This window comes from Protobothrops mucrosquamatus, unplaced genomic scaffold (genome assembly GCF_001527695.2).
Source record: "Protobothrops mucrosquamatus isolate PMUCROS unplaced genomic scaffold, P.Mucros_1.0 scaffold636, whole genome shotgun sequence".
NCBI classification, from domain to species: domain Eukaryota; kingdom Metazoa; phylum Chordata; class Lepidosauria; order Squamata; family Viperidae; genus Protobothrops; species Protobothrops mucrosquamatus.
The window spans coordinates 252,192-277,733 of record NW_015386928.1 but is presented as its reverse complement, the minus strand read 5'-3'; the positions used below and the strand labels follow the sequence as shown (position 1 = coordinate 277,733).

Genomic DNA, 25,542 nt, shown 5'->3' with positions numbered 1-25,542 from the left:
TAATGTGAAGAAAATATAGATAAACCACACTCTGCTTAGACTGACATAACCCTGATTTTTCACCCCAATAGATATAATGAATATTGATGATTTACCCTAAATCTGGGAAAAGCAATTTGAAGAATCATGTTGTTCCTGTAATTTCTGACTTTGCAAGTCCTTTGAGGCTGCTGATTTTGACCATGCACGCAATGCATTAATTTAATGATATCGCTAAAAATCAATGTGCTAATGATAAAGCTATAATACTTCGTTACTTCTCTTTGTTGAAATCAGGGAAGCCATACTGATCTGCTAAACATAATTTATCTTCATTTTAAAGAAGGTAACATCAATTATACCGGGATTTACCTGCTTAATTACTTCAGGATTCAAAGAAGCCTTAATTAATTTGTTGTCACAGCTTAAAGGAGGCAATCATTATCTTAGCTTTCTGCTTGTCTTGGACATCTGGCTTGCATGTTTTCTATAGAAATTGGATTGCCAATGTAGGAACACAATATAATGTCTATGCATGAGTAAATGAGAGAGACAGAGAGACAGAGAGACAAAGAGACAGATATGATTAATATTAAACTGGGATCATTTCTAACAGATCAGGGGTGTCAAACTGCCGGCCCATGGGCCAGACGTGTCACAAGGAACCCGGCCCACCCCATTGCCTGCAATGGGGAAAAATCTCCGATACGTCGCACGATGTCACGTGATGTCGCGAGTTTGACATGTCTGTAACAGATGGATTAGAATTACAGTGCTCAGAATTTTCAGCCGTGGAATTAAATTCTAATTCCCAAATATTTTAAGTCTACCAGATAGTTAAAAAAAGAAAACCTCCAGATTTGTTTGTGACCTTGAAGTCCTCCAAACACCCAATTTTAAGCTGGGACTTAAACTTAAGTTGACTTTCCAGCTTTTCCAGGACTTTGCATCCTGCATCTGCTCATAGCAGATGCAGCTACCGAGAAGAAATGCTTTGTTACTTTGCTTATTTTTTGCATCAGTCTCCAACTGTAATCATAGAGAGAGAATATTAGAGTTAGGCTCTTCTCCTATATCCTTGTTCAACTCAGAAATTTTAAGATTGAAGCAGTTAATCCCAGAGTAGGGCTATATACTAGGAAACCTTGGATTTGTGTTGGGAGAGTGTTGGTTTAGGAAGATGGATTTTTGCTGCAAGCTAATCTTTCTATTTACTTACAAGTTAAGGCTGAGTAACCCCTAACCCCTCCTTCTCCCCAATTTAGCCAACCCAAGCATGTCATGCAAACTGAAAAAACAAAAATGACCAACAGAAGCTGAGGCACAAAAAATGGGAGGTTGGTTAGTGATCATACAACTTGATTAGTACATACAATTGCTTTTCAGTTATGAGCAACTTCACATATCAAAACATTTTTGTAACATCAAAACAGAATATCATTTTGAATAGTTAAGGCATGCAGAACTTAAGACTAAGACATAGACTATGCAGAATATATTAGTCTTAACTTACCATAGGGTAATACTAATTCAGATCCCAATTTTCTTGAAAAGTCATATGAAAAACAAGTCCTCCAAAGTTAATTTCCTTCAAGTTAAACATGAGCCAGCCATTAGAGGCAACTGCTAAAATGGTAAATGCTGTTCTGGGATATATTACTCTAGTGCAGGGGTCTTCAAACTTGGTCCTTTTATGATTTTTGGACTTCAACTCCCAGCGTGCCTGGCTGAGGAATTCTGGGAGTTGAAATCCACAAGTCATAAAAGGGCCAAATTTGAAGACCCCTGCTCTATTTCTCCATCTTGCTCATTTTAAGATGTGTGGACTTCAGCTCCCAGAATTCCCTAGAGTTAGCTCCAGTGGATCCTTCCCTGACGCCAGACTCCCTGCCCAATTTCAGGTGCTCACATAGGTTTGTGATTATATTATTTGCTATCCAAATGCAGTAAAGGGATTTGAGTTAAAAAGAAAACAGTATTACATATGATTGAAACTTAAGAAACAGTAAAAGATGACCAAAAGTATAGAATGGGGTTGTTTGGGTTAAAGTGATTAAAAAGATTCACAAGTTAATATGGACATTATGTAGTATTGTGTAAATTAATATGACAATATGCAATTATGTCCTAGATTTGGAAAATTATGATCTGGGAGCCATATACATCTGGAAAATATCAGACTGGAAGAGTCATGTCTGGGATGCATTCTTACTCAGGCAGTTTTTGTGATATATTTTAATGATATCACTGCAGTGTGCACTCATTTATTCCATTGCAAGACTACCACTTGTTCCACGTATGGAAGAATGTGTCTGAACAGACTAACTACACTGAATAGCTTCTATCACTCTCACACACACAATCACATTCACTTCTCCAAACTGACACACGTTTGATCCACTTTAGCATTAGTATTAGCTTTAGTATTTTGTTCAAAGTGGAAAATACAATATTCAATTTAACTTAACAAAATACAAATGAACAAAATGTGTGTACGAGGAAAGGGAGGTAATGAAAACAACAACAACAACAACAAAATCCAATCTGTTTGCCCTAATATACACTGGACTATAATCCTTTTTAAGTTCCCTATTTTATTTTACAGTTAACAGAATAGAAAGAAGCACACAACCAAATTAAAATAATTTCCTTAATCTAATTTAATCCTCCAACAATGGCGAGAATGGAGCCCACTTGCAGGATGACATCAAGTGGTCTTGGTAGGAAAGCTGTGCCTCACATTGGCTGAGTGTGCCTGCAGTGGCAGAAACAAGCAAAGGTAAGTAGACCTTGGAGTGGCAGAGCTGGGAGAGGACCTGGCCCTCCTGGTCATGGTGGGGCAGGGAGACAGCCCTCTTCCTGATGCTCCACTTAACAATTTGCCCAATTGCTTAACAACCACAACTGGAAGAGCCAGGATTGCAGTCATTGAATGAAATGGTCATGTGTACTGTTATGTATTAAGCAATTCATAAGGTCTGTTATAAAAAACGGTTTACTGATTGTTCCATTTGAATATAGATTGTCTGTCTGTATAACTTTAAGCCTTTGTTTTAGGCGGGAATGAGTACTTTAAATTGATTGGCCGCCGCCTAGTGGCGGTCCGTATAAATATAAGTCAAGCAGCTGCTAGAGCAGTGGTTCTCAACCTGTGGGTCGGGACCCCATTTGGGGTCGATCGACCATTTCATGGGGGTCGCCAAGCAAGGCTTTCCGCCATTTTTTTTGTCTGCCATTTTTTCCCCCTTTTCCGGCGGGTGCCTTACCTCCCTTGGGCTGGGCCAGCTGGTGGTCAGCCTGCTCCGTCTCTGCCGCTTGCCAGCTACGCCTCAACCGGCGCAGGGGGCGGAACCACGCATGCACGGCGCTCCCGGGCAGGGAAAGTCCTCGACTTACGACCGGTTGGGTAGTCCTCGACTTACGACCGGTTTAGTCCTCGACTTACGACTGGTTTAGTCCTCGACTTACGACCGGTTGGGGTCGCGGCATTAAAAAGGTTGAGAACCACTGTGCTAGAGTTTGCTTCTGTGAGAACCTAATAAAGAGCTGTTGTTTCAACCCCGTGTCTTCAATGCCTCGCTGTTGCCACTACACAACATGTACATCTTGATTAACAACCACTTTACTCAGTGATCAAAGGTGTGGTCTGATTCTGAGATTCTGGTAAGGATATTGTGACCATTTAAAAATGGGCACATTTAGTGTGACGCAAGCTGTTATCGAGTAAGGTCCACTTCATCAGATGCATATAGTATTTACCCTGTGATTGTTATACATAAACAATGGGCAAAAAGGAGGATTCAAGTCCCTAGGCCAGCTTCCAAAGTATCTGCTAAGCTCTCCTATTTTTGGAGTTGGCATAGATTCATTCTTAGGTGTAGTTTCAAAGGAAAGAGATTCATTTAAAAAGACAAAAAAAAATCCTCATTGCCTCTTACCTCCTAACAAAAGATAGACAGAGATTTGAATGTCTTAGAGCACCTAGTGTCACAAAAATCCTTTCTATTCAGAGCAAAACGTTATTTTGCTGTAAACTCCCAGATTTTTCCATGATGCATAATAATCATACATGACTATTAACACAACAAAGTAGAACTAACCAACAACTGAATCTCACTTGTGCTACCTGGAGCCCTCCCTTCTGATAATTTTCATCAAAATTTGAGAGCATGGAAACACACAAAGCCTTTATTATCATCTGTGTGTAAAACTCCTGTCTACCTTCAAAAGTCAAGATAAAGTTGGCTTTTGCGCATAGTTGTATATGCTCCAAACCATTTAGTTGCCCTAAAATTGACATATTATAATGCTGTCAACAATTGTTGCTAACACCCAATAATTAGATCAAATCTGTACTACATTCAGAATGAATACTTTTGCTTACAATGTGTATATTGATTCAAAGTGTATGTCTTGTCTGTGTGGCTCACACTTTTGTTTATCTAGTGATATTCTCCCAAACCTGTGTAGTGCAAGGACATCTAGTGGATATAGCAAGCAATGATTATTGTAACAGTTTCATTTCTGTGGCCCTTTCTTGACGGTAGTTGGTTTGTTGGTTTAAAATTTTAAACCAGATGGAACCACTTACAACTGATCATTGTATACAATGTTGAAAAACAGGAAAAGTAAGAAATCATAAGGTAATCCACAACAGGGGATAAAAGACAAGTCATATATGTCATTTGCATTTCAGTGAAAGCAAAAGTTTTCAGTTAATATGCAAATACTGCTACTGTCAGTACCAATCAGATCTCTGTTGTTAGTGTGTCCTTACTGTATTCACTGTATGGAGAATGGTTTATTTATTAAAGTTATAGGTCACTCCACTCAGCCATTGAAGGGTAGGCAGACAAGAAGGATAAGAAAAGTCCAGATTTAACCAAAACCTGAAAAAATCCAGGAAGCAAAATAGTTGGATGACAATATTCAACTATTATTTTTCATTTGGATAAACAAGGAGTCAATTACAATTCCCCTGTTTTCTTGTTGCCTCATTGTACGATATGGAATGTCAATGCATTTATTTACGTTCCATTTCCAGAATGGACATGCTTTAATTAAGCAATATACACACACCATAATTGGTGAGATTTGGACAACAGTATGTAAGTTATAGTAGAAATAACACCATCCATAGAATACCATAAATGCAGGAATTCATTGGCTCTTGATAGCTGAATGTGAATGATAGTAAGGAAAGAATCAAAGGTGAATTTAAGGTGGAACTGAGGGGTTCTTGGTAGTCTCTGAGCTTGGTTGTTTTCTTGCAGATGTTTCATTATCCAAACAGAGGCATAGAATCAAGATCATGCGAAGTATTAGTACCATTTTATAAAGCCCTAGTAAGACCACACCTTGAATATGCAGCCAATTTTGGTCACCATATCACAAAAAAGATGTTGAGAGACTGGAAAAAATTCAGAGAAGAGCAACTAAGGTGATCAAAGGCCTGGAGACCAAAACATACGAAGAACGGCTGCAGAACTTGGGTTTGGTCAGTCTAAAGAAAAGAAGAAATAAGGGAGAAATGATAGCAATATTCCAGTATCTGAGAGGCTGTCACAAAGAAGAAGGGGTCAGGCTGTTCACCAGAGCACCAGAGGGAAGGACGAGAAACAATGATTGGAAACTGATCAAGGAGAAAAGCAACCTGGAATTAAGGAGAAACTTCCTGACAGTGAGGACAATCAACCAGTGGAACAGCTTACCCCCAGAAATCGTGGGCACTCCATCGCTGGAAGTTTTTAAAAAGAGGCTGGACAATCACCTGTCTTACATGGTATAGGTCAGGGGTAGGCAACCTTGGCTCTTTTATGACTCATGGACTTCAACTCCCAGAATTCCTGAGTCAGCATAGCTGACTCAGGAATTCTGGGAGTTGAAGTCCATGAGTCCCTGGTATAGGTCCTCTTGTTTGAGCAGGGTGCTGGACTAGAAGACCTCCAAGGTCCCTTCCAGCTCTATTCTATTCTATTCTATTCTATTCTATTCTATTCTATTCTATTCTATTCTATTCTATTCTATTCTCAGTGCTACACTGATGCTGTAGTACTGATGATATTACCTAATTTGGATAATGAAATATCTGCAAAAAAACAAGCCAGCTCAGAGACCAACAAGGACCCCTCATTTCAACCCTGAGCTACATATATTCTCCTTTATTGGTAAGATAGAATTGCACAATGTTGTGGATGAAAGTGATCCAAGGGGAAACAAGCATTCCATCAATTGACATGAATGGGTGAGTGGAAACAAGCTAAAATAAGTAAATATTGCTTAGGAAAAGGTTTGATTTTTATACATAATGTAAGCACAAATGAAATATATTGTATAATTGTACAATTATGTATATTGAAAAAAGTGAATGATTCGGTGAACAAATGTAGTTAAGGCAAAAAATGATAAAGATTGCAAAAGGCACAGAAAATGCAGATTAATAAAAAAAATGGATGTAAAAGATTGTGTTGGAAATGGATGAAAAGGAGTAAGCAAGGAGTCTCCAGAAGAGTCAATGGAATTTAGAATAAAAATGATGAAAGGATTTGGGATGAAATTGATGTTAGAAAATGGGGGCAGAAATATATTACACATTTGTATGTTTAATATTTGATATTGAGAAGTTGGACTGAAATTGCTCAAGAAAAAGGAAATGAAAGAATGTGTGATTGCTGACAAATAGGATGTACGTATTAGTAGCTATAGATGATGTACATTAATGGAAAAATGATAAGATATGTCAAAGGTAATAGTTTCAAAACAATAAAAGTGTTTAAAGAATAATGAAAGGATTTAGATAACAAAAGGGGATTATTAAAGTAATTTGTGAGCAGCTCACTAAGGAGACTTTGTCTCTGCACCACCTTCAGTTTCTTCCTAAGCCTTAGAGTAGCATAACTGGTTTTGTAGGATGTTTTGACCTATTAGGTCATGCTGTTTTTCTTTATTTTTGCTTTTCCGGGCTATGTATATTATTGCATTTTTATTGTTTTGATTTTGCAAACTGCCCTTGGTTATGATAGATTAGAGCAGTGTTTCTACAACCTTGGTGACTTTAAGACGTATGAACTTCCACTTCTGGGACTTTATATTGGCTGAGGAATTCTGGGAGTTGAAGTCCACATGTCTCAAAAGTCTCCAAAGTTGGACTGGAGTGGCCTATGGCTCTAATAAATAAATAAATGTAAATGAATAATAAAAAGAAATATTTAGAATGCATTATACGAAAAGTATGAAAAGCCCAACACTTACCTCAAAGAGAAATGAAACCTGGGAATGGATTTCCAAGCAGACATTCAGAACTCACAACTTCTAGAGCTTTGTTCTTCTCTATGGGAAGAATTTGGCTCCTGGGAGGGATCCATTAATTTAACATCCAGGGCTGTGCAGTTCATTCAGCAACTGTGTTTTCTTTAAAAGACCATGCATTCAAAGGGTGGGAAAGAGATGGACTTTATATCCAGATACGGTATTCTGTCTGCACAGTTATTCCTATTTTTGAAAAAAAATGAGACAGGAAGTTTAAAAATTGTATTTACAAAAATTAAGATTACCAGGCAGTGACAGCAGATGTTCATCTTTTCTGTGGCAAAAGTGAATGGTTTCCATCCAGCTGAGAGGGAGAGGGAGAGGGGACATAGTCATCTTTGCTGCTCTTCTCTGCACTCCTCTAGAGTCTCAACATCTTTTTTTATATCATGGTGACTAAAACTGGATGCAATATTCCAAGTGTGGTCTTTCTAGTTGCAGTATAAAGTGGTACTAAAACTTCATGTGATCTTGATACTATCCCTCTGTTGATGCAGCCTAGGACTACATTGGCTTTTTTGGCAACTGCAGCACACTGCTAGCTCATACTTAAGTGGTTGTCCATTAGCAGCCCTAAATTCCTCTCAAGTTACTATTGTTGAACTACATACCATCTACTCTATACCTGTGCATTTGGTTTTTCTTGCTTAATGTAAAACCTTACTTTTCTGATCACTGGATTGCATTTGTTGGCTAGGGCTCAGTGGTCTGGATCTTAAATATATCTTAGTGTTGTCTGCAACTTACATGCAACTAACCTAAAACTTACCTGTTTCATCCATATCCTGAAAATACAAATATGTTTTATATGATTTTACTTGCTTTCTGGTTTTAATATCCCCACGACTTGGATTGTAGAATAATACTGTACAGCAACTATAAAAACGAGGCATCAGCTAATGCCAAGTCTTCCATAGTTATACTTCTGTTTATTTGCTGCCCACTTTGATGTTATTCAATAATTTATTTTTAATTTTATCATTTTAGTAGGGTTTTTTGTTTCTGGACTTTGACATTATTAAGGTATTATGCATGGATTTATAATCTGCTTTTGGAGTTTATGTGGAGCTTGTTCAATATGGGTAGGAATACAGGCATCTATGCCTGTTGATAAGAAAAATTACATTATTGTTCTTTCCTAGAAGGGAAATATATAATTATACTGATGAATTTCTAAGAAACTATGAACAAATGCAGTTAATTAATATCTTGATCTTCATCTTACTAAGAGAAGAAATCAATGGAAACAAAGTGTCACTTACTGCATTTCTGCCAGTACTATAGTTGTTCTCTTCTGAACAAATTGTCAGTATATCTGGGGATGTATTGATACAGATACTCTGACATCCCAAAAGCTACCAAGAGGTTGTATTGTTGAAAGTGAGACTATTAGGAAATTTTAGGAACTTCTTGGAAAGGGAAGCTGAAAATACCTTCTAAAAAAAGACAATGGCAAAACACTTCTGAACTATTTTGCCAAAAAAGTAACATGGATATGTCTGTTTAGTAACTAAGAGTCAAACTCAATTTGAGAGAAATTTTATCCTAAGCCAAGTTGCCACAACCGATATAGAAAGCCTACAGCACATCTAAACCCAAAGACCATATTCTTCATTTGGACATGTGCTTGGATTACACATTAGGGAAGGTTGCTCCTACAGTGATAAACACTATGCCAGTTACTACTGGTTTGTTTGACTGGATCTATCTCATTAATTCTGTGCAAACACAGTCAGGATGTACACTTAAGTTAAGAAGGGCCAGAAAAACAAACTCTCCAGGCAGTGAAATTTCTCCTTAGAATTGATTAAAAAGCACTCTGGTGTCCAAGATAGAGTTGGTAATTAAAGCAATTAATTATCTAATTAAGAAACAAGGCAGATTCTAAGGTCAGCTGGGCATTGCATGTTTCTATTTCAGAGCCTTCTAGAACAGCAAGTTTATTTTCTGCATGAGCTAAAGAAGTAAATAGTCTCCTATTTCAAGCCTGTGACTATTTGTTAGACATATTTATATGGCACCCATCTTTAAGCATTTTGTGTGGTAACAAAAAACAGAATAAACATAATAGAAAAAGACAACTGATTGACAGCATAGCCAAGGAACCATTAAAAAAAATCCACTAAAACGTAAAGATGAAATAAACATGCTGGGTTCCTCTAACAGCCTCATCCTGGCACATGGAGGAACAACCAAATCTTCAGGGTCTTCTATCTAAAACATTGCATAGGATTTGGGCCACCAAATCTCTGGGTGAGATTGCTCCATAGGGCAGGTGTATAGACAGAGAAGGCTGAAAGCTGCAGAACACCACCCCCTTGATCCACAGTTGATCAGGAAAACTGTTTATTTAGTAAATTTACAGGCTGCTCATCTCATATATATGACCCATGGGGGCTCTCAATCAGAGCAGAATAAAACATAATAAAAACAACAAGAGTTAAAGCCCAGAAAAATAACATGAAAATAGTAGCCAAGAAGACTCACAACCACTCAAACAAGCCATGACACTGGCTCACCCATGCTCTTAGGGCTCCAAACTCGATGGCAAAGATAGGTTTTTAGTGCCTTGGAAAGGCCAGCAGGGTTGGGGCAAGTTTAATTTGGGGGAGGGGGTGATGTTTAGATGACAGGCATCATGCCATTTAAAGCTCTCCTCCTGAGTCTCAACAGATAATAATAATGATGATAAAGTTGGAAGGGACATTGGAGGTCATCTAGTCCAACCCCCTGCTCAGGCAGGAAACCCTATACCATTTCGGACAAATGGCTGTCCAGTTTCTTCTTAAAAACTTCCAGTGTTGGTGCATTCAACGCTTCTGGAGACAGGTTGTTCCACTGGTTAATTGTTCCAACTGTCAGGAAGTTTCTCCTTAGTTCTAGGTTGCTTCTCTCTTTGGTTAGCTTCCACCCTTTGCTCCTTGTCCTGCCTTCAGGTGCTTTGGAAAATAGCTTGATAGTTTCTTAAAGACAGGACCCAGAACATGCCTCTCCTGTCTGATCTAATCCCAAGCCATGGAGGGTTTTAAAGGTAACCACTAGCACCTTGAATTGCACCATCTACATAATCTTACTCTTCCCTCTGCTCCCCCCCAAATCTGTTGGCGGTAGATGCCAAAGAATGGGGCATTACAGCGTCCATGGTATGGCAGAGGTACATCATGGTTAATGTTGAAGGGTTCAGCTAGGGCAGGGGTCCTCAACCCTCAGTCCGTGGACCAGTACTGGGCCACAGTATGCCAGCAACCAGGCTGCACAAACAAGGAAAATCCCATCCGCGGGATGCAGGCAGCACACAAAATCACCCCCCCTCCGGTCTGCAGAAAATCCTCTCTCCACGTAACCGGTCCCTGGTTGGGGACCTCTGAGCTAGGGGTACCTGGGCATCCCTGGGTCATTTCAAATCCAGTCTTAGCCATGGAATTTCACTGGGTGACTGGGGCAGGCATCTTTTACTCCCCCCTCTCCCAGAGCCGTTTGGGAAAGCTGGAGGACACACTGCTATGGATGCTACCTTCAGCTTATTGAACAAAGAAAGCATATAAAAATAAATACTGTAATTAGGGGAATCTATATTTGTGCTTGAATCTGTGCTTGGACATTCTGCTATCTGTGATTTAAAGGCCTGCTCCTGGCTCCACTTGTTCTTAAGACCATTCCCCTCTTCCCCACTTGTAGCATAGTGGCCTTAATTTGAGGATCAGGTGGCACGGACCCCACTCTTTCCCAACAGAAAACACTATACCTATAAGCTCATTCTTGCATTATCTTAAATGGTTACATTTTAGACAGTATAACATTTTAGAACTTGTTTGGCCTGTTTACACTTGTCTCGGTTTAATAATTGACCTTACAGGTGGAGCCCAAACTGAAAAGGAAAATGAAAACAAATGTAGGCACTTTATTTCACTCTTGCTTTTGTGAGTCGAGTGGGCTTCATAGGCATTAAAAAAAACGTTGGGTCCTCTTTGGCAGCAATAGTGGAATCTAATTTTTCCCCTTACTACCAAGAATCCGGAGTGTGGCTTATCAGGTACAATTTTCTTTACTAAAAAATCCAAGTTTCTGCCAGCATTTCCAGGAACTGCTGGTGCTCTGTTATGACTTCCAGTGTGCAGGTATGTGAGTACATGGCTGAATGTTCTGCAGTTGTTGTGTAGAAATATGTATCTTTAGTTAGGCGAGGTCTGTGACTTTCCCTTACTGGCTGTGAATTCTAGGAACTATATTACAACAGGTATGGAAGAATAAAAACTGGTCTAAAATAAGACAGCTGAAAGGAAAAGAATAATTATAGGAGCAAAGGACTGGTCAGGGAGATTGAACTGAATATCTTTTCCTCATAAATTGCTTTTGATTTTTGATTATTTTATTCAAATATAATTTGGCAAGCTGTAATTTGCAATAGTAAGATCAAATCTGTGTATATGTGTGACTGAATTCTTCCATTTTGCTATTTGTCTAGTTTCTCTTCTAAAGATCATTGGAGGTTTTCCAAAATAGACCGGACAACTATTTGACTGGGATGGTGTAAGACTGTTGCCTTGAGCAGGGGAATTGGACTAAAAGACCTCTAAGTCCCTTCCAGGCTTATGATTCTATGTTCTAAAGCAATAATATAACCTGTCAGGGAACATACACAGCTGCATAAGGAAGTTATTGCCGTTTTGAAGATTAAGAGCAAGTCATCCACGGTGCTTGTGAGTGTGTGTGAAAAAAGCAAAATGCTGGTATACATTGCATGGAAATACATACGGGCAGGTGCACAATAGAATTGTACTGTACCACCACTTGTCATTTTTTACGGCTCCCCATGACTGCATCCAGCCATTAGAAGTACAGTTTTCCAGTAAGGTATCTTTAATGCCAGTGCTAAGGATAAACAGAGAATCTGGGAAACTGTAAGATGAATTTCAAACCATTTATTCATAATAAGCTAGTTACGGTGGAATCTCTTGAGCTGCCTTGAATGGTTTCTTCACAGGTTATAAGGGATTTTTGCTTCGAAACTGGATCTATTTGTAATTAGTGTGTGCTCTTTAAAATTCATACAGAAGTCATGTGTCCATGTCTCTGTGTGTGCATAGGTGAGTGTCCAATAATTATGGTATGTTGGGGGGGGAAAGGGTGGTAAAACATTTCTTTTCCTCCTTCAAATGTATGGGGAGAAAGGGTACTGGTAGTGCCAGATTGCTACATAGCCAGGAGGGTCATTTGAGTGAAGGATTAAGCAAAACGGATCTAAAATTTAAATACTAATTATTTTTAAATGATTGTGAACTTCAGTTGTTCTTGTTACTGTTTTTAACATGGTGACATTTATATCTTTATTGTGATTAGGATTTTTTAAAAGTTGGATGTTTTGACTATAATATAGGGAGAATGGGATTTATCTGCCCAATTCTCATTTAAAACCACTTAAGCCAGTGACCACCTAGGGTTCTAATAGCAAAACCTGGTTGATAATTATAAGTACTGTATGAAAAAACATAAACTTTTAAGAGGCAACTGCCTGTCATATTTATTGAAAGAACTTGAGTCCTGGTGTGATGAGAGAAGGATAAAAATAGTTCCAATCCATTTGGGTGACAACGTGTCTCGGTAATCATTGTCCATTAAGTTTGTTCATTACATGACTGTATTTGTAGCATTCTCTTTAGGATACAAGCCTTTCCAGGTAACTTCCTGATATATTAAGTACACCAGAGAAAACATTATAATCATCATTATTAGCTTAGCATCAGCACTTTTATGTTATTCCATTTCAACTGTCTCTCAGAAACATCTTTCATAATGAGAAGATTCAAAATAAGGAGAGTCACAATATTGCAATAGTGAGGTCAATCATCAGGGTCAGGTCTGAACTGTAGCCCCTCAAATGCTCAGTGAAAAAAGATGTGTAGGGGGCCATTGCTCAGGTATGAGGGCAAGCTGTTTCACAGAAGGCGAACCACCACCAAGAAGACCTGTCTATGAGGGTCCCCACAGTGGGCCATCTATTCCTAATCTCACTAGACAAGCGGATTCATTTGGTCCTGAAGATATCAGGGCCCTGGGCCATATGGGGCTTTAAAAGTAATAATTAGCCCCTTGAGTTGCACCTGTTTGCTGACTGGCAGGCATTAACATAGAAAAAAGCCATAGGGATCTTTCTGAAGAACAGCCATTAAACAGGAATTCTCTGAAGGCCAAACCAGCAGACTTTCCAAATGTATTAACTTTCACATAAGAAAGCTGCTACAGCTTTGATGATCACCTACCTGTACAGGTTTTTTTCCCTGCACTGAATGTTTGTGTTTGGTAGACTGCAGTTGTTTAGATCAAGGATATGTTAGATGTTTACATAAGGCAACTTATAGCTTTTGTTCATTCAGTTACACTTTCCTGGACCTGGCATGACAGTTATTGCTATGGCTTGTGCCCTACATTTCTTAAAATAACTTCCTTAACTTACTTCCTTAATTATTACTTTTAAAGCCTAAACTAAGGAAACTTCTGCAACCATTGGTCAGGTCCATGCTTGAAAAGAACAACTAGTATTAATTGTTTACATTTTCTGTTTCCTTCAAGATTTTATTTTATTCCCACAACTTGTATGGGAGGCTGGGTTAAGACAGAGGGAAATCACACAGTGAAACCAAAATCATGCAGTGAATTACCATGGGTGAGAATGGACTTGAATCCAGACTATAGTCCAGCATTTTCACTAGTCATAATTTTGCTTCCTGATATAAAATCTCTTTGCATGTGTTCCCCAATAGCAGGCTGGGATCCAAAGGAGACCAGATGTTTGCTAATTATTAACTTAGCTTGTTTGTCTTGTGCATATTATTTCACTGTGGGCAAAGACCTTTGTGCCAGTTGGTTACTATGATTGTGATAGGGATGCCCTTTATCCTCTGATCACTGGTTACTGCCCTCTATGCACATTTTTTTTAAAAAAATAAATACATTGATAGAACAGTAAACCAACCTTCCCTTCCTTCCTTCCTTCCTTCCTTCCCTGCCTTTTTCCCTTTCTGACCCAAATACATAAAGAATGATTAAAAATATTTTTTCTTTTATTGTGCCATTGGCAGATACATCAGACAGGATGCGGAGTCAATGTAGTATGCAGAGTCAACAAGTATGCGGGAGTCAATGTAGGAGACATCTAGTTGATTGTGTTGTAAGGTTTTCCACTTTGCCTCACAATTGCCCCAGCATTACTCAGGAATTTAAAAGAGCCAAAGAAACTCCTGAGTCGAGGTTTCAGCAAGCAAACAACTTTTATTTTGATCAAAATAGAGTTGGGTGACCCTATCTCTCTTCGTGGCTGGTAGAGAGATGAAGGCAACAACCAGAAAAGATGTCTTCCACCTTTTATACCTTTCCAGAACAAAAAGATCAGGTCTTGGTACCAGGCATAAGATGGCACAAAAAAATAATTCCTAGATGATGACTCATACACAGCAACCCAGGCTCCATCCGTAACTGCTTTTTCCCCCTCCCCTTACTGTGCTCTTTTCATATATGCAATCACCTATACCTAAAGCATGAAGCTCTTACTTTTCCAATATATATATAAAGCATCTGATCAAGCAATTAACTACAAAATAATGATTACAAAATAGCAAAACAATGATTACATGATAACACTATAAGTATCAATATAAAATGGTTACTATATATAAAATAAATGCTAATGTCAAACTTAAACATACTAAAATCATACGCACAATAAAATCCCTTCAGTGTGATCAGCCATAATATGCTTTTACCAAGAAATGGAACAATTCAGGAAAGCACAGTAATTACAAAATTCTACCCAGTCAAAATCTTTACTTGCAACCCAGTAAAGCAAATATTTACAATTAAACTCAGTACAACAATCATCTGGGGCAATGGCTTATAATATGACAGAGTGCAGCTACATCCATATTTACTAAAACAGATGTTAAACTACAAACTGTCAACAAGGTGATATAAACAGCTCCACCGTATACTCACTAGTGAAATAAAAAGGTCTTTATATATTTTTTAAAAATCCTCAACTTTGTGGACCCTTATATTATCTCTTATATTGCAATATCCACATAGCATACATACATACATACATATTTGCTGACACTTTATTTAAACTAAATTTGTGTATCAGTGATTACATGACCTCTGTAGATGCTATATGCTAAATAAATAAATAAATTAAAATCCTTATGGAATGTGAAAAAAGGGGGAAGCTTATCCCAAAGGTGCTTTTTCAAAAGGCAGCAGGACTTTGTTTTTCCTTGAAGATGTTTTCATTTCTCATACAAGAAGTTTCTTCAGTTCTGACTGAATGGTGGACAATGAAAAGTCCTCTATTCAGGTAGGAAACCCTATACCATTTCAGATAAATGGTTGTCCAATCTCTTCTTAAAATCCTCCAGTGTTGGAGCATCTACAACAGTGATGGCGAACCTTTTAGAGACCGAGTGCCCAAACTGCAACACAAAACCCACTTATGCATCGTCGGGTGCCGGGTGGGTATGGCCCATTGGGTGGGTGTGGCCCGTTGGGTGGGTGTGGCTCATTGGGTGGGCGTGGCTGCGGTGGTAACGGCAGACTGGGTGGGACTAAAAAGTTCAATCAATCAATTCCAACTTTGCAAGATCTTTTTTTTTCCCGCGAGAAGTTGAAATTGACTGATTGATTGGACCTTTTTTTTTTGCATACGGCAGCTGAGGCCTAAAGCGAAAAGGTTTTATAAAACCCAGCTGAAGGCCTAGGACTGGGGCAATGGCACGCGTGCCCACAGAGAGGGCTCTGAGTGCCGCCTCTGGCACCCGTGCCATAGGTTCGCCACCACTGATCTACAACTTCTGGAGGCAAATTGTTCCACTGATTAATTGTTCTGTCAGGAAATTTCTCCTTGATTAGTTTCCATCCATTTTTTTTGTCTTGCCTTCAGGTGCTTGGGAGAATAGGTTGACCTCCTCTTCTTTGTAGCAGCTCCTTAGATATTGGAACAGTGCTATCATGTCACCCCTAGTCCTTTTTTTCATTAAACTAGACATACCCAATTCCTGCCCAAATCTTCTATGTATGTTTTAGCCTCCAGTCCCCTAATCATCTTTGTTGCTCTTCTCTGCACTCTTTCTAGAGTCTCAACATCTTTTTTATATCATGGCAACCAAAACCGGATGCAATATTCCAAGTGTGGAATTACCAAGGCATTATAAAGTAGTATTAACACTTCACATGATCTTGATTCTGTCCCTCCATTAATGCAGCCTAAGACTATGTTGGCTTTTTTGGTATCTGTAGCACACTGCTAGCTCATATTTAGGTGATTGTGCACTAGGCCTTGAAGTACAGATGTGCTATCATGGGAGCAGACAAGTTGCTTTGGTTGCTAGCTAGGATTGTTGTGGGGTATATGGAAGAAGCATTCTGATTGGCCAGACATAATATATTCGTGCTGGAGTTTAAACCCTCACTTCCTCAACTGCTGCTGCTTTGACATGTAAAATGTGTGTGTATGTGGGGACAGGGGGGGAGAGAGAGGGAGGGAGGGAGGGAGGGAGGGAGGGAGGGAGGGAGAGAGAGAGAGAGAGAGAGAGAGAGAGAGAGAGAGAGAGAGAGAGAGAGAGAGAGAGAGAGAGAGAGAGAGAATGGAGAGACATGTTTGAGTCTATGCCCCTCTGAGGCATCAAGGTCTTAGGAAAAACATGGGAAGTCGGTGGCTAGAGAGAGAGATTGGTCGAGTGTCCTGGGCCACTGGAGTGTGTAGATGCTGTTTCCTGCCTCCAAAGGAAGAAAACAGTTGAAGATGTCATTTGGAAGCTTCTTGGGACAAGAGAAGTGATGAACACACAAAAGGATGTGCTTCACCCAACACCCAAAATGGACGGGGACAAAGAGTCATGGTTGCCTGCAAACAAACAACTGGAGACCTTGGAGAAGTCCCACACAGGGCAAGACTGGGCACAAGACTTAGAGGAAGGTGCATTACACAACTTCACTTGTGGAGGAATGTCTGTCAGGGTCCAAAAAAGGAACAAAGAATGATTTTGTGCAAACCAAAACCAGCCAATTCCCTTCTTATCTTCTTATCTTTTGCTTCTTATCTTTCTCAGTGAAAGGCTGAGGGAGCAGGAAGGGGAGGAAGAAGGGGAGAGTTAGTTGCTAAGGGCAGAGTGAGTATTTGCTAACAATATAGCTCTGGGAAAAAGCTAAAGAAAGTTAGAAGAGTTTTGACTATTGCTGCAATAGTTTCACTTTGATTTAATTCTGGTCACAAACTGCTGCGTGTGCATGAAATCACACACACTCCTAGCTGTAAAAGTACCTTTGATCACATAACAGTCTCAGTTAAAAGCATGCAGTAATCATGTTAGTGGGGAAAATATGCTGCAATTATCTAATTTTAATATAGATTGCAGACATAGATTTTAATTAGAAAGTGATAACACATGCCCCTGCGAAACAAACACAGTAATTTTAAGTGCAAATTCTGCAGAAAAGTCCTTGTCTTACTGCATGTATATTTCCTGCAAATGTCAGAAATCTCTGGAAAACATTCTCTCTCCCTTTTGCACTGAATATCTTCCATCAGTTGAAGGTCGCCAACTAAATCTCAAATCAGAAAAGAGAGGACACTAACAGTGATAGAGAAGAATAAAATATTATAAAATAATAAAATAAAATTAATTACATTTGCCAACATATCATATCCAGATTCAGGAAAGATATGAAAGTCACGAGAATTGTCCAAAGAAGAACCATGGTTAATATATCTGGGAGTACGGTAACTGAAACAATAAGGTGATCTTTGAAAAGAAAACTGAAAAAATAAAGTGATCTTAAAAAAGAAGTAAGGATCTTGAGTAAATAGAATTTGAAATGTTGATACAAAATCAAGAACATACATTAAGATGTATTTACAAATTGTTGCTGAAATATAACATGGACACAGAACAAATCTAAAGTATTATGGTAAAATTGATATTAAACTTCAAAGAAACAATCACAGTGTCCCAATGGGAAGAGTTACAGGAAAAAAAATCTATAAAAGTCACTCTGAACTATAATTTAAGAAAAATGTTTTATGAATGATGCATAACTCCATCAATGATTGCCAAGACAGACAAGGCACATAACAACAAATGTTGGAAAAGTCATAACAAAGAAGGAACATTTTATCACATGTGGTGGTTATGTTAAAAATAAAAGCGTAAAAGAACTGGAAAAACAATCAAAACATTCAAAAAGTTCTAAAAATAAAATTTGAACTGAAAACATAAATATTTTATTAGGTATAATTCTAGGAAATATAAGGGCAAAATGCCACAGCTTACTATGATATATGTTGACAGCTGCAAGAAAAAACTTCCCAGAGAAGCTTTGCAGATGATATCAGATTGGGAAACTAAAATTAGAGAAAATGCTGCTGGGCACAATTTGCAGTATATAAATGTAAAAGTAGGAAAGGCTGACTTATATACAACTCATTGCACAATGTAGGAAGAAAAATCAGGTCCAGGGAATAAAATGGAGGATACTTAAGAAAGGTCTCTTTATTGATGAGCAGAACCAGCAACAGCATGCAGTTCTGGGACAGCTGAGAAAATGGCTGAGTGAGTGGATGTATCTTTATAGAATTCTGATTGAGATGCTCCAGGGCAGGGGTGTCAAACTGTTGGCCCACAGGCCGGATGCATCATGGTGAAACCACCCCCACCCCATTGCCGGCAATGGCAAAAATGTTGTGATACGTCACGACACGTCACGTGCTATTCTAATAGTGGTGGATTAATCCTATTATGTCCTAAAGCTCATGTCCTATCCTTAGAATTTGGGTGGGGGAATGTAAATTCTTAATCCCATCAGCTGTAGAGGCTGAAAGCGCTTTGTTTATGAATAGATTGGCCCAGTCTTTCTTAATGGGTACAAAATATCCATCTCTAAAGACTTGAGGCTTCTGCTTGAGGCTATTAAAAAAAACTGGGGCTGCTTTCTGCCTTTGTTGAAATTTTTCTCCATTTCTCCTTTGGAGAAATATAATATTCTGCCTCTTTTTAATATTAAGATTAAATACTATTTTAATCTGGGAAAGGGGGGGCTTCCTACAACAGCAAGAAAAATTTAGACATTTGGTTATGATTTAGTTATTTGAATATGGTTTCTAGAACTCAAACAGTAACCAGCAATGATTTTTAACATTTATTATAATGTATAGCTAACCATATTATGACCAGTAGTTGGGGACACAAATGGAAGAAAAGGGAAGAATGTGTTACCAGAAAGTCTTTACATAATGCTTTTTATTTATATTCATCAGCTGTTCTTTTATTTTATTTTACTTCTTTTTCTCTTTTGCACCCTATTTCACTATTTCAACAATAAAGATAGATTTTAAAAAACCACTTTGTATTACAAAGTGAGTGATCTCTAGAACTGTATCTCACTATATTTATAATTTGGTACCTCGGATTTACTATAGAAATGCAAACCCACTGAGACTGTGTGGGCAGAAGGAAAAAAACATGAACCGATAACAATTCTTTTCACTCATACTAGTCACAGATATATCAGTGAAAGCATTCACATCATCATAGAAAGTTGTATTATGGGGAGAAATTATAATAAATGTTGTTTAAAATCAATTACAAATTAATCTTATATTACTGATATGCTCAATAGAGGTAGGGCGTCCTCTTTTGGTGAAAAAAGAAATGCCAGAATGCTTTTATAAATTAATATAATACATGCTTCTAATCTGACTGTGAAATGAATTATATTGCTATTTTCATAAGGTGACTTACTTCACAGCTAATACTATGAAGCTAAAAAGATATGAATTGGTACTATCCACTGATATTTTTATTCATAAAAAGTATATGAATATTTTCTTGACAATCATTTGAAGTGGACAACTGCTTATATTCAGTATTGGGGAAACAAGACGAATGAGAGTTTCCTCTGATCTGAGAGCCAGAAAAGGGATAAATTACTTCAACCCGCAAGGGTCAATCATGTTGTTCACTGTTACAAAGTTTAAAATTATTAACAATAACAACAACCAAAATTCCTTTCAGGGAGTTGTCTTTGTGCATGTTTTGAACATGAAAAGAGAAACAAAAGTTTTACCACCTGTAAACTAAAACTGTCCAACCTATTCTGCCATTTGGGATTTTATTCCTATTTTTGACTCCAGTGGACTGCTTGGATTGTAATGTGCTTCCAATATCTATAAGCACTTGGAAGTAAAACAGTTTTACTCCCAAGTGCTTATAGATATTGGAAGCCAATTAGGTGGATAGGTGGGATTTCTGGGTCTCTGTCCCTTCTATCCTTTTCAGGAAGTTGTCTTCAACATTTATCCCATGTAGAAAAAGCCATCGAGGGATTTCTTCCTGGCACAAGTAATGGGTCTGCAGCAAGCTATTTTCCAGGAAAAGTAACAAGACATTTGTTTGAGTTGATTTTAATTTATTTTATCCATTATTTTATCTCATGTGTTCTTTCCTTTAATGCATGTTATTAGTCTTACAAATATGCATTATCTTTCTTCCTTTTAACTTGGTCTTTTATTGCAACTATATAAACAATAATATAATACAATAATAATTGCAAAGATATAAATAATAATAAGTTCCTTCAAACAGGGAATATAATATTTTTATAACAGGCAGTTGTATTGTCACTACTTAATTACAGTTCTCTTCTATTTTTTTCCTTCCTAGTGTTTTCCATGCAACTGCAGGACTTGCATTTTTTTTTCTTTGTTGATTCACTGCTTGTAATTAGAACTGACAGACCAGCTCGTCACCAGAGCCTGACATAATAGGCAGAGCAAGAGTAACTGGGCCAAAGTCACCTAGCCAGCTTTCATGGCAAAGATGGTACTAAAAATCACAGTCACCTGTTTCTAGCCCCTGTTGCGTTCACTGCTAGACCAAACTGGCTCTCCATTACCATTCTCTTATATGATGAAGAAATTTCTTTCTTCCACAAAATTTTGTGTCAAAACTTTTTTTTTTAAAGAAAGGCTTTAATTCAGAAGTACATGGAAAAGGATTATTTGGGGAGTAATTTTATTCACAGATTATTTTAATGAAGCAAAATGCTTAAATGTCCTAATTTCCCAACAGGAAAAACACTGATTGCTGTTTCAAGATTGGGACTCCATTTCTGAAATGCCTTCCACTGAGATTCTGATCAGAAGCAATTGATACTAAGATGGCATCTTTCCTAAAGTTACCGTTCACTTTCCTACTGTTGAATGTTTTAAGTGACAGTCAAGCAGGTAAATTTTTCTATTATCTCAGTTTATTTTATTGCTACAATAACTTTATACCGGCTTATAACAGGACATGGACATTCATTCAACAGCACTTCCTTTACTCTTATTTTGCTTTATCTTTTATTGGAGGAGAAGATGAACTTCTATTTCTAACATTAAAATGATAGCTGCTGTATTTTTGGAGAATTAAAATGTATTGTTTGTATTGTGTTGGCTGTGTCAAGTCGTAGAATACTAATAATCAGTACACTAAGCCGGCAGGGAGGAAGGATAACCTGAAAATTTATGCTAAGGGCCAAATGCAAAAGTCATGAATTATTACAGATTTAATGTAAGTCAAATCAATAAAAACAATTCGGTTATAGGATATAGATCATATATCTATTTTTGTTTACTTATATGATTCTTATTAGGCTTTAGAAAGGGGAAAAATTACTTAATAATATCTGGTTGAAAAACTAGATATTCTTGTTCACTGTTATACATTCAGGAATATGTGGTAGTTATTGTTCAGTTTTTCCTGCTTAAAACAACCTATATATCATTGGATATCAAAGAAACAACTCCATAAATCCAACTTACAGGAATATATGTATATTTTAAAGATACGATCTTGAGTTTAAGAACCAACTAGGATGCCTATCAAGATATTAAGGAGGATGGGTGCAAGTACACAAAAGAGAGAGTAAGGAACTGCAAATGTCAATTAAAAACAGTTTTATTTGGCCCAAATAAAAATTCTTCTACTGGCATTGGAAATTCTCCCCCTTTCTCCTTTGTCAGAAGAGATTCAGTATCTCAGATTCCTCTATGAAGAGAAAGACAGTAGGACCAAAAATGAGTTGTCTTTAATGACAAAAATGTATAAAGCTAGATATTCTTCTCCAGTCTCATCCTGCAGTTGAATCAAAATTGAGCTTTGCAATCTTCCAAAGTGGGGTATTTTTGGAGGTATCTAAAAATTAAGACTATATGAAGGGTAAGGATATTTTATATAGAAAACTTAAGTATGTATAGAGTATGGATATTGCTTACTTGGTGCTGTTGCTGATCACCTAATATACTTTCCTGGTGAGTTGCGTGCATGGCTAGAATATTATTTATTGATTTATTTATATTTTTTTATATTCTAAAAGACTTATATAGACCCATATTGTAATACAACTTTGGGTGGTTTATAAAACAATAAAACCAAGAATAAAATCAAGAAAACCTATATACAAATCATGGCATCACAGTATGGCACACTCCACACATCTACGCATTATTATACTATGCACCAGCCTCAACTACCCTAATGCTTGTGGGAAGACCCAGCTTTGTAATGTCTTCCAGAAGACAAAGAGAGTAGGGGAATGCTGAATCTGGGGGGGGGGGGAAGGGTGTTTCACAGGGTGGAGGCAGCTACAGAGAACAGGATAACAAGATTTAAGGGAAGGGACGTGGACTGTGCCAACCCCATCTGACCTGGTAGGGAAGGCAGATAGCCTCAGGGAGAAGCAGGCCGGCAAGTGGCCTGGTCCCTTGCCATTTAGGGCTTTAAAGGCTGGAACCAGCACCTTGAATTGCACCTGGGAANCTGCCTGCATAGAGCATATTGTAATTATCAATAAATAATGGCTGACTATATAACTCACAATAAGTATTTTTGATCATAGCTTAGACTTTGTGTGAATCCTGACACTGTGGTTTAGCATAATGTGGAACTAGGCCAGTGATGGCGAACCTTTTAGAGACCGAGTGCCCAAACTGCAACCCAAAACCCACTTATTTATCACCGGATGCCAGGTGGGCGTGGCCCACTGGGTGGGCGTGGGTGTGGCTGTGGTGGTCATGGCAGACTGGGTGGGTGTGGCCAAAGTGGGAGTGGTCACCTCGATGTTGCTCATGGGGAGGGATGCCTGTGGGGACCGGGCAGGGTTGGGGGAAATCCAGGGGGTCTCTGGCAGGTGGGGCAGTGGGCAGGAGGCTCGTCCTGTGGGGTGAGGTGAGGCAGGGCTGGGGTGCCATTGTCACAGGGCAAGGCGAGGCAGGGGCCAGGGCAGCTGCTGCCTGACACCATCGGCCCCCGCACACAGAGGCCAGCGAGCGCATGGGGGCGAACAGTGTCCGTCAGCAGCCACAGCCTGCTGGCCCCTCGACTGGCACATTCTGGGGCTCCGCAGCCCGCCACCAGAAGTTCAGAGAAGCCGTCTCTAAGCTGGACAGATGGCCAAAACCTGAGGAAGCGATGCAATGGGTCGTGCCCGGGAAAAGGAGAGCATGTGAGGCCAGGAGGGATGGGACAGGGGGAAGGGAAATCAGCCATGCTGGAATGCATCTGGCCATGTGGGACCTTGGCGAGTTAGCGGGCAGCTGGTTGAAGAAGGACAGTTGCCATCTCTGGGGCATGGCGCACGTGCCCACAGAGAGGGCTCCGAGTGCCGCCTCTGGCATGCGTGCCACAGGTTCACCACCACTGAACTAGGCCATAGTTATTCAGTTAATCATATGTTATTTTTAACCACCATTTTTTGCTGAATCCAATCAATGGCATTATGATTTCAGCTTATCCATACTTCAGATAAAAGAGAGGTAATTATACTGAATAGCAGCCATTCTCCCAAACTTTAGGAGAGTTTCTTATTAGCCTTATTGCCTGAACTACTAAGCACTGAACCTTTTGCAATCCATATATGTCTGTTGGCTGTAGCCATAGCAATAGCACTTAGACCTATATACTGCTTCATAGTGCTTTTACAGCCTTCTCTGAGAGGTTTACAGAGTCAGCCTATGGCCCCCAACAATCTGGGTCCTCATTTTACCAATCTTGGAAGGATGGAAGGCTGAGTTAACCTTGAGCCATTATCACCAATCAGCAGAATTAGCCTGGAATACTGCATTCTAACCACTGCACCACCATGGCTCTGTAGAAATAGTATTCTTAATTCCTAATTATTTAGGTTTGCTATAAGAAAAAAATGCAGTGTGTTTGTATGTTTCTTCTGTTTTTTCTTCAGGAGCTGGTAATTTATCTTGTTCAAAACACAACATTGCAGAACTTGGAAAACCTATTAATATTACATGCAAGAATAATGAACGCATTATAAAAATGGGAGTGGAATTCTACTCCAACAATTCTACCAAACAGAATGCAAATTTAACTGGTGTTAAAACAGAAAAACAGAACTATACGGCCTTTCTCATAATTAACCAAACAAAGATATTACATGAAGGAAACTATGATTTAACATATGTAGCTGAAGACGATATGGATGTACTGACTATATCTCTAGAGGTGTTTGGTAAGTCTGAGCCTATGATCAATGGGCATCAAGAAGTTAGATTTGAATGTGTAATGGTCAAAATCAATTGCTAAAGCAGCTGCAGTTTAAAAGGATACTAATAATAATAATAATAATAATAATAATAATAATAATAATAATAATAATAATAATAATAATAATAATAATAAAGTTGGAAGGGACCTTGGAGGTCATCGAGTCCAACCCCCTGCCCAGGCAGGAACCCTACACCATTTCAGACAAACGGCTGTCCAGTTTCTTCTTAAAAACTTCCAGTGTTGGAGCATTCACCACTTCTGGAGGCAGGTTGTTCCATTGGTTAATTGTTTTAACTGTCAGGAAGTTTCTCCTTAGTTCTAAGTTGCTTCTCTCCTTGATCAGTTTCCACTCATTGCTTCTCGTCCTGCCTTCAGGCGCCTTGGAGAATAGCTTGACTCCCTCTTCTTTGTGGCAGCCCCTGAGATATTGGAACACTGCTATCATGTCCCCTCTCATCCTTCTCTTCGTTAAATTAGACATACCCAATTCCAGCAACCGTTCCTTATATGTTTTAGCCTCCAGTCCCCTAATCATCTTTGTTGCTCTTCTCTGTACTCTTTCTAGAGTCTCAGCATCTTTTTTACATCGTGGTGACCAAAACTGGATGCAGTATTCCAAGTGTGGCCTTACTAAGGCATTGTAAAGTGGTATTAATACTTCACGTGA

General features: G+C 38.6%; 1 protein-coding gene and 1 long non-coding RNA gene across 2 annotated transcripts in view; both read left to right on the top strand.

Annotated features, from left to right (window-relative positions):
- The first annotated feature begins 11,220 nt into the window (after positions 1 to 11,220).
- Positions 11,221 to 24,574, top strand: LOC107289083. The gene is made up of 3 exons (XR_001548915.1): positions 11,221 to 11,320; positions 21,402 to 21,556; positions 24,553 to 24,574. It is a non-coding gene; the product is annotated as an uncharacterized LOC107289083 (long non-coding RNA).
- Positions 24,575 to 24,703: 129 nt separating this feature from the next.
- Positions 24,704 to 25,542, top strand: part of LOC107289081 (CD276 antigen) — a 7,896-nt gene continuing 7,057 nt past the window's right edge. The window contains exon 1 of the mRNA XM_015817770.1: positions 24,704 to 24,837. Within this exon, the coding sequence (XP_015673256.1) occupies positions 24,804 to 24,837 (34 nt within the window). The 5' untranslated portion in view covers positions 24,704 to 24,803. The remainder of the gene's footprint in view (positions 24,838 to 25,542) is intronic.